Below are 9010 nucleotides of genomic sequence, written 5' to 3' on the forward strand. Positions count from 1 at the left end.
CGCCGAGCATCTCCCACTGCTCTGTGGTCCCTCTTCCCAGACGTGGGTCCTCCTCCTGTCACTGCAACTTCCCCGGCGTCGCTCAACCCCATGGCGCGGCGCGCGCTTCACTGCTTCGCTGCCCCCCATGCGCCTCGCGTGGTATTTGGGGCCACTGAGCCCGACCCCCCCCACTGTTACTCTGGAACCTCCGTTAGGACCCTGCTTCCCACGGATACCCTGCCCTGGCACCCCGGGTCTAGTCTCTCGTTCCCTGGTGTCCTCACGGCGACTTGACGTTTTTGGTCTTGCACTGCGGGGCCGGTGCCCCTCTTCGTAGCGATCCGAACGTGCTCGGCCAGAGGCTGCTGCCACCCTGCCTTCCGTCACCGGGACTGTGGCTCCCACTTCCCCCAGGAGCGCTTCATCCACATTATCCCCCTGGGACTCCCTCATGGGTCTCCCAGGAGGCTCAGGCACCAGCAGGAAGGGAGCTTGGCCAGGTCCCTATGCTGCCCTCCCAGGAGGCCCTGGATCTGCCACCACTCCTCTCCTTCCCGCTGGGCCAGCCTCCAAGCCTGGGGCTCTTGGGGGTGGGGAGGCGGGGCAGTGCTACAGGACTGGCTTGTCCTCTGGGGGGAGGCCATAGCCCTTCGCTCCTTCCTGCAGGTGTCCTGAGTCTCCCCCGCCCATCCTAGGTGAGGGCCCGGCTGCTCCGGAGGCCCTGCAGTCTCTGAGCCGGAGGCTCCAGGTGCAGGAGGAGGAGATGGAGCTGGTGAAGGCGGCGCTGGCGGAGGCCCTCCGCCTGCTGCGCCTACAGACGCCCCCTGCCACCCTGCAGGGCACTGTGGCCCCCGCCCCCGGCCCCGCCCCCGCCCTGGGCAGGTAAGCCCGGCATTCCACGCCCTGCCTCTTCCTTCTTGGGGGCCTCTGGCTGACTCACGGTTTCTCCCGCAGCCCTGCAGCGCCCCCGGGACTGCCACCCACATGCAGCCCCTCCTTGGTGAGCCGAGGCACCCAGACGGAGCCGGAGATGGAGTCACCGTCCCCCGGACCCCTGGGCCTGAGCAACGGGCCCCAGGCCCTTCAAGGGGGCATCGAAGAGTCTGGCGGGACCCAGTTTGAAGGCGGGGGCAGCAGCAGCAGTGGTGCCGGCTCCCCAGGTCCCCCCGGGGTCCTCAAGCCTGTGCAGTCCCCGCTGTGTGCTGACACGTAGGCGTCCTGTGGTTGAAGCCGGCGGGAGAGCTGGAGAATAGGGTCGGCCCAGGAGGAGGAGTGACCCTCACCCCTCTCTGTGCTGCCACCCAGGCCTCGGAGAAATTCCTCCTCCTCGTCCCCCTCTGAACGGCCCCGCCAGAAACTCTCCCGGAAGGCCGCCTCCTCCGCCAACCTGTTACTGCGGTCGGGGAGTACTGAGAGGTGGGCGCGGCTCCCCCATGCCCCGCCCTGCCCCGGGGTGCTCAGGCAGGCTTTCCTCAGCCCTCCCCTCCCTTACCTGGGCGGCTTTGGGGCTGCAGTTGCCCAACAGGGAAGAATGCCGCAAGCCCTCTTGGGGGACCTGCTGGGTACCGCACTGTGCCAAACACTGGACCTCCTTCTCAGTGCCCACCAGGTCCATGGGGGGGGAGGTGTTGTGCGGGGGATGGGGGTGTTTCATTAGGGGAGGAAGCGGTTCAGAGAGGACAAGTCACTTGCCTGGGGTCACACAGCTAGCTAGGATTTGACTCCAGGTCTTTCTGACGGGTTCCCATGCCTTTCCCACTGCCCCAGCCTACTTTCCTGGATCCCAAGGGGCTTTTCATCCTCAGCGCTCAGCTCCCCCCGTTGAGCAGGTTTTCCTTCTCAAAGGCCAGGCGGAATCCTCTCCTGGCAGAGGGTTGTCACGGAGGGCGCAGGCCCCGGGCGTGTACGGTAGCCCTACCCCATTGTGCCTTATCTTCTGAAGAATCACCTTATCTTCAGTGGGTGATGGCTGGCAGCCTGTGAGCTTCACCTGCCACCTTTCTCCTGAGAGATGGAGACTGGCTCGCTTCCCCACTTGTTTCCCCTGAGGCGGGGCTGGTGAGCCTTCTGTACTTACTGGGCCCCCATTTCAGAGGGAAAGGAGGCGCTTGGTAGGCTGGTGGCCCAGTACTCAGGAGGAAGAGGCTGTGAACCCAGAGTTCCCCCCACCCCCTGTGAGCTGGGAGCATTTGGCCCTTGGACCCCAATCGTCTCATCTCTTAAATGGGGTGAAAAGGCCTCACCTATCTCTGGGGCCCTGAACACACACATTGCCAACTGAAAGCCTGGGGTGGCTGGAGTGGCCGCTTTTCTTAGGTCCTGCCTTGCCCGCCTCAGGTCTGATCCCACCTCTTCTGTTCTTTTCCCAGCAGCCGAGGGGGCAAAGATCCCCTCTCCAGCCCCGGGGGCCCTGGATCTAGGAGAAGCAATTATAATTTAGGTATGTAAAGAAGAACAAGGGGAGAGCAAACTGGTGTTTGGGTTGCAGTGAAGGGGTGAGCTCTTTCAGGGGACCTGTGAGATATGGAAATGAGCCCTGGCAGCCCCGTTGGGTAAGGTTAGCCTGCTAACTGCCAGGGCAAGGGTTGAAACCCACCAGACTCCTAGAGAAAGATGAGGCATTCTGCCCAGGAAAGACCTAGGGTCTCTTGGAAACCCCTAGGGGCAGTTCTACTCCGTCCTAAGAGGTCGAGATGCATCAGAATCGAGTTGATGGCAAGGGGATTGGGATGCGGTGCAGAAGGTCTGTGGGAGGCACTCACAGTTTGCACCTGATCACTAATCTAGGGGTTGGGAGTTCAAAGCTACCAGTTGGCCCTGCGGAAGACCGCCTGGTGATCTGCCTTTGTATAGATGACTTCCCTGAAGTCCCTCTGGGGCAGTTCTACACGGCCACACAGGGGTCACACAGGATCCACTCAATAGTTAACTGTGTATGTGTGAATTGTGGTTAGGGGACTGTGGGCTCCCCCCCCCCCCATTTTTTTCTCCATAGAAGGCATCTCGGTGAAGATGTTCCTGCGAGGCCGCCCTATTACTATGTATATCCCATCTGGCATCCGCAGCCTGGAGGAACTGCCCATTGGCCCACCGCCAGAGACCCTCAGCCTGGACTGGGTGTATCCTGTACCTTCGCGATCTGGGACCCATCTTTTATCACCTTGCCCTTTCTTTAGGGTTCCGAGGGGCAGGGTGTGTGTGTGTTGGGGGGGCCGGGGACTCTGGTTATCATCGTCCCCTACCAACCTCTGCCAATGGCAGTGCCGGCCCAGAGCGCCAGCCTTCTTCCCTTTCCTTGACGGGCTCCCAACTCTAGATACGGGTACAGGGGTCGGGACTCCCGCTCCAACCTGTTTGTGCTGCGCTCTGGTGAGGTGGTCTACTTTATTGCCTGTGTGGTGGTGCTCTACCGGCCCGGGGGAGGCCCCGGGGGCCCTGGAGGAGGCGGTCAGCGGCATTACCGGGGCCATTCAGACTGCGTGCGATGGTGAGGCGTGTCAGGATGGGAGGTGGTGGGCATAGGAGTTCTGGAGGAGCTGGGGAGAAGTTGCCTTGCCCTCTGTAAATGTGGGAAAGGTGTTTTGGGGGGTCCTGAGACCCCCTTCCCTAGCATGCATCCTCCTCCGCTTAGCCTTGCTGTTCACCCTGACGGGGTCCGTGTCGCCTCAGGACAGATGGCGGGAGTAGATAAGGATGGGAAGGTAAGGACCCAGCATCGGGCCACTGTAGGTGCATCCCAGAGACTGCCCTGCCTGGCTCGTCCTCCTTACCCCGCACCTTTGCCCATCCAGCCCCTGCAGCCTGTGGTACACGTCTGGGACTCGGGGACACTGGTGAAGCTGCAGGAGATTGGATTGGGGGCCTTCGAGCGGGGCGTGGGGGCCCTGGCTTTTTCCATTGTGGTGAGCTGGCTCTAGAGCCTTTAGACACCCCGTCTTCCTTGCCCAATGACCCCCCTCTTGCACATCACCAGGCGGGGCCTGGGAAACCCTGTCCTGCCTGAACCTCTGTGTTGATGCTTGCCCTCTGGGCCTGGGCTGGCCAACTGGGCTAGTGACCCGGAGCCCCCAGGGCCTCATCCTGCCTGCACTGGGTCCCGTCCTCAGGACCGAGGTGCCTTCCTCTGTGTGGTGGATGATTCCAACGAGCACATGCTGTCGGTGTGGGACTGCAGCCGAGGCACCAAGCTGGCGGAGATCAAGGTGGGGAGGCCGCTGGGGGTCCGGTGTGATTAGAGGGTGCCCTCGGCTCAGGCTGGCTGAATTGTGCTGTCCTTTCAGAGTACAAACGACTCTGTTCTGGCTGTTGGCTTCAGCCCTCGGGACAGCAGCTGCATCGTCACCAGCGGGAAGTCTCACGTCCACTTCTGGAACTGGAGTGGGGCAGCAGGGGTTCCTGGGAATGGCACTCTCACCCGGAAACAGGGCGTCTTTGGGGTGAGGCGTGGGGGTGGGGAGGGCAGGATGGTGCTGGCAGTGTTGGAGCGAGTGCTGCCAGAGACCCGCTGGGCTGCCCTGTGACTCTTTGCCTCTCCCTTGCCCGCTCTCTGCTCCCCGTTCCAGAAATACAAGAAACCCAAGTTCATCCCTTGCTTTGTGTTCCTCCCTGATGGAGACATTCTGACTGGGGACTCAGAGGGGAACATTCTGACCTGGGGGCGGAGCCTCTCGGATTCCAAGACCCCAGGCCGGGGTGGGGCCAAAGGTATGAGATTGGGGTGGCACCTGGGAAGTCCTGTGCTGCTGAAGGACCCAGAGGGACAGACAGAGAGAATGTCCCGTGTATTTTTTTATCTTGAGCTTTGATCGTTCTGTGTGAGACCTCCTGGGAGGACTCTTGGGGACTTGGCTAGTCCGAGGGTGGCGGTGGAGACCCAGGGGCAGGAATGGGACTCTGGCATCTGTCAGTTACTGGGTTCAGATCCCGGGTCTGCTATTAGGCATCTGCTGAACTTCTTTGAGCCTCAGTTGTCCTGCCTGTATACTGGGAGGGCAATAGCCACGTAAGGTCAGAGTTGGCATTCACTCTCGGCAGATGACATTTAGGGCCTTGTGGTGTGAGCGCCCTGCTTGTCCCTGCTCCCAAGAGCATCACCTACCTGTGGCTTTGCCAACAGAGACCTATGGGATCGTGGCCCAGGAGCACGCGCACGAGGGCTCCATCTTCGCCTTGTGTCTTCTTCGGGACGGGACAGTGCTGAGTGGTGGCGGGCGGGACCGCCGACTAGTCCAGTGGGGGCCTGGTTTGGAGGCCCTCCAGGAGGCTGAGGTGAAGGCTGGGCTGGGGGTCCAGGAAGCAGGGCTGGGCAGGAGGGCTGACCCCCCGGGTGCTGACCCCCTGCCACCCCTTTCTGCAGATTCCTGAACACTTTGGGGCTGTGAGGGCCATAGCGGAGGGGCCTGGCTCCGAGCTGCTGGTCGGGACCACCAAGAATGCACTGCTGAGGGGGGATCTGGCTCAGGGCTTCACTCCTGTTATCCAGGTTTGGGGGGGGGGCTAAGGGCTCAGAGGATTCGGGAGGAAGAGGGGGGCTGTTGGGAAAGGGTCAAGATGGCAGCCCCTTGCCCTGCTGCAGGGCCACACGGACGAGCTCTGGGGGCTCTGCACGCATCCCTCCCAGAACCGCTTCCTCACCTGTGGCCATGACCGGCAGCTCTGCCTGTGGGATGGGGAGGGCCATGCCCTGGCCTGGAGCATCGATCTCAAGGTAGGGTCCTACCCCAGCGTTCTGTGAGGCCACTCATTCCCCAAGGGCCTGTCCCTCTGCACCTGGGGGAAGCTTGGGCAGGTACAACTGACCTGACATTAGGGAATTCGTTCTTCTGTGGTGGTTGGGAGGGGCCCTGGTGGGGTAGTGGTTACACATTGGGCTGGTAACTGCAGGGCCTGCAGTTCAAAACCACCACCAGGCTAGCCAGTCCTGTGGACAATTTCAGAAACCCACTGGGGGTCCCTGTGAGTCAGCACTGATTTGAGGGCAGTGCATTTGGTTTGGATTGGTGGTTGGTACAAACCTGTCTCCAGTGCCCTGGCTTCTTCTTCACAGACCTCCCCTTGATCCAGCAGCTATGAGGTTAAGGTCTGGCACAGCCAGTGAGCAGTCAGGCCTGATATTTTGAGTTATCGCCCCATGCTTAGGTTCAGTGCCATCCCTGTCCCATCCTGAGATTTTCTTGTCTACCCCCCACATCTCTATTTCTTCTCGGCGACAGCTCTTGACGAGTTGTCCATGGGGTCCCCTCACTCAAAAGGCAACTTCCTGCATTCACCTTCTCTCCTTCCCCCCAGGAGACGGGCCTCTGTGCCGACTTCCATCCCAGTGGGGCAGTTGTGGCTGTGGGACTGCACACGGGGAGGTGAGAGGGAACAGAGCCACCTGGGAGGAGGGGGAGACCCAGAAGGACCACCACCACTTTCTGCTCCCCAGCCCCGGAGCACCCTTCCACTGTTCAGTCTGTCTGTCTTCCCACAGCCGGACCTCCCCTGCTCTCTCCTCCAGGCTTAGGGTTTTGAAGCCGGGGAGTACTCGGAGTGGGCCCCTGGTTTATGCTTCCTGACTCCTTTCTGAGTACCCTGGCCCTTTCCCACCTGCTGTGGTGGCTCCCTCAGCCTTGCTGTGGGCGTCTCTGAGGGTCCCCGGGCATCTCCACACTCTCGGCCATTCCCCTCCCCCACCTTCCTCCCAGGTGGTTAGTTCTGGACACGGAGACCAGAGACATCATGTCGGACATCACTGATGGCAATGAGCAGCTCTCGGTGGTACGGTACAGCCCAGGTGAGAGCCGCCCCGCCATGGGCCCCGCCGGGCCCCTGCCTGGCCCTGCCCTCAGTTGAGTGACTTGTCTTTGCAGATGGGATGTACCTGGCCATCGGTTCCCATGACAACATGATCTACATCTATAGCATTTCCGGCGATGGTGCTAAGTCCAGCCGCTTTGGCCGCTGTGTGGTGAGGAAGCTGGGCTCCAAGGGTGATGGGGAGGCTGCCACAGCAGACTGACATGCAGTGGTCTGAGGCTGAAGGGGGCTCTGGGGACAGGGAAGCGGTGGCTGTGTCTTTAACCTCTTGACCCTTGCCCGCAGGGTCACTCCAGCTTCATCACTCATCTTGACTGGTCCAAGGATGGGAACTTCATCATGTCCAATTCTGGGGACTACGAAATTCTTTACTGTGAGGGGCGGTGGGGGAGGAGTGTGGGGAGAGACCAGGGTGGGTGTTACCTGCTGGTGGCAGGGGTGGGAGTGGGGTGGGGGGGGGGGGGGACTATCCCTGTTTGGGAGAGGATGAAGAGAGAATGGGTGGGGAGCCCCCCCACCGGACAGAGGGGCCGTCAGACCTGGAGGTGGAGATGAGATTGTGGTGGGGACTGTCGCCTACTCATGGCTGGGACGAACAGTTTTACACTCTGCCTTGTTTCCACAAGGACCTGAGGGCTTTCAGGAATGCACCAAGAAAAGATTATTGGTGGGGGTGGGGGTAGTGGAGGGGGTGTCAGTTCTCCCGGCAGGTGTGGAGTGTTAATTATCTAGGAAGGAGAAGCTGGGGGCTGGGGTGGCCAGGTGGCTACCATGGTAATCACACCTAGCCACCACCTCCAGCTGGTCTTCCTAACCCGGAGGTCTACCCATCAACCTGGCTGGGGGCAGGAGACTGAGCTAGGCGCCCCCCTCTCCTCAGGGGATGTGGCGGCCGGCTGCAAGTTGTTGCGGAATCGCTATGAGAGCCGAGACCGGGAGTGGGCCACCTACACCTGCGTGCTGGGCTTCCACGTCTACGGTGAGCCTGGGGGGAGGCCTGCCCCTGGGGGTCTATCTTGCTTGGGAGGCCTGTGGGTCTGGCCTGGGCTGCCTGGGACGCCGCCGGCGGGTGGCCAGGGCGCTAGAGGTACTGCGTTGGGCAGTGGGCCGGGGTGGCCGGGCTGAGGCCAGCCTCTGTGCTAGGCGTGTGGCCCGACGGCTCCGACGGGACGGACATCAACTCCCTGTGCCGTTCCCACAACGAGCGCGTGGTGGCCGTGGCCGACGACTTCTGTAAAGTGCACCTCTTCCAGTACCCGTGCGCGCGCGCCAAGGTAAGGCGGCAGCCCCGGGGGTCGGCGTCGGGCCGGCGCTGCCATTGCAGCGGCGGCGGCGGCCAGTGCCACTATCGGACGTCCTTAGGCGCCGAGCCGCATCTACTCTGGCCACGGCAGCCACGTCACCAGCGTCCGCTTCACGCACGACGACTCGCATCTCGTCTCCCTGGGCGGCAAGGACGCCAGCATCTTTCAGTGGCGCGTGCTGGGCGCCGGGGGCGCGGCGCTGGCGCCCGCCACGCCCTCTCGAACCCCGTCCCTGTCCCCGGCCTCCTCTCTGGACGTCTGATCGCGGCCGGATAGAGGTGACCAGCTCTCGGTGCGCGCTCGCGCGCCCTCCCTTCCTGGGGACCTGGGGCCGAGCCTTCCCTCGACTTCGAGACATTCCAGAGTGTCCCTGGAGGGGCCGACGCCCGCAGACACTGTACAGACCCGCTGGCCGAGGCCCCCCGGCTCCGGCTCCGACAGCCGCCGCCTGCTGAAGGGCAATAAAGGAAAACCAAAGTGCCTTCGCGGTCCTTTTCTGTGGGGCGTGGCTAGGCGCCTCCGGGGCCCCGTGGGGGAGGAGGGGCGGGCGGAGAGGGTGCAGGGGCGTAGCCCGTGTATGCAAATAAAAGGCAAAGCCGCAAGCAAATAACCGCGTGAAGAGCGAAGCCGCGCCGGCCAATCAGGGCCACACCGCAGAGCTCCAGCGCGGAGAGAGTTAAGCCCAGTTCCTCTCCCGCCTTCGGAGGCGTGGCCGAGCGACAACGGAAATCACCGAGCCCGGGCCGTGGTTGGGCGGAAAGAACCGAACCACTTCCGGAAGTTGCCGAGCGGCGGGGTCTCGCTCTCCGACCCGAGCCGATCGCTGGGCCTTGTTCTCCCGATCGGCCGAAGGTGTTCCGGAAGAAGGCGAACCCTGAGACGGGCCCGGCAAGCCTTCCGGGCGGCCGGCGGGGCCCAGCGACTGG

At 62.5% G+C, this 9010-nt stretch overlaps 2 protein-coding genes across 3 annotated transcripts in view; both read left to right on the forward strand.

The window, feature by feature from the left end:
* The first annotated feature begins 967 nt into the window (after positions 1–967).
* EML3 (EMAP like 3) lies at positions 968–8566 on the forward strand. 2 transcript variants are annotated; one of them, XM_045297335.1, is made up of 20 exons: positions 968–1191; positions 1288–1398; positions 2352–2422; positions 2978–3101; positions 3299–3469; positions 3614–3683; positions 3774–3884; positions 4089–4184; positions 4263–4418; positions 4545–4686; positions 5099–5250; positions 5339–5464; positions 5558–5689; positions 6271–6338; positions 6669–6757; positions 6834–6931; positions 7066–7153; positions 7661–7759; positions 7924–8054; positions 8143–8566. In XM_045297335.1, exons 1-20 carry the CDS (start codon positions 1013–1015, stop codon positions 8344–8346), a joined length of 2418 nt encoding a protein of 805 aa, XP_045153270.1. In that variant the 5' UTR covers positions 968–1012; the 3' UTR covers positions 8347–8566. The 2 variants fall into 2 exon arrangements, with proteins under 2 accessions (XP_045153270.1, XP_045153271.1); XM_045297336.1 differs by having other exon boundaries at positions 2981–3101.
* Positions 8567–8661: 95 nt separating this feature from the next.
* MTA2 (metastasis associated 1 family member 2) overlaps positions 8662–9010 on the forward strand; it is a 7890-nt gene continuing 7541 nt past the window's right edge. The window contains exon 1 of the mRNA XM_013007476.3: positions 8662–8686. Within this exon, the coding sequence (XP_012862930.2) occupies positions 8662–8686 (25 nt within the window). The remainder of the gene's footprint in view (positions 8687–9010) is intronic.

The sequence above is a fragment of the Echinops telfairi genome, unplaced genomic scaffold (genome assembly GCF_000313985.2).
Source record: "Echinops telfairi isolate 266 unplaced genomic scaffold, ASM31398v2 ScPeMD7_7417;HRSCAF=8455, whole genome shotgun sequence".
In the NCBI taxonomy this organism is placed as follows: Eukaryota; Metazoa; Chordata; class Mammalia; order Afrosoricida; family Tenrecidae; genus Echinops; species Echinops telfairi.

What these genes read in the sequence shown, in the direction of transcription:
- EML3 (XM_045297335.1), top strand. Translation starts at nt 1,013, where the DNA reads ATGGAGTCACCGTCCCCCGGACCCCTGGGCCTGAGCAACGGGCCCCAG. An exon ending in CCAAGCTGGCGGAGATCAAG is followed by an intron (nt 4,185 to 4,262) that starts GTGGGGAGGCCG and finishes CTGTCCTTTCAG; the next exon opens with AGTACAAACGACTCTGTTCT. An exon ending in GTGGGACTGCACACGGGGAG is followed by an intron (nt 6,339 to 6,668) that starts GTGAGAGGGAAC and finishes CCTTCCTCCCAG; the next exon opens with GTGGTTAGTTCTGGACACGG.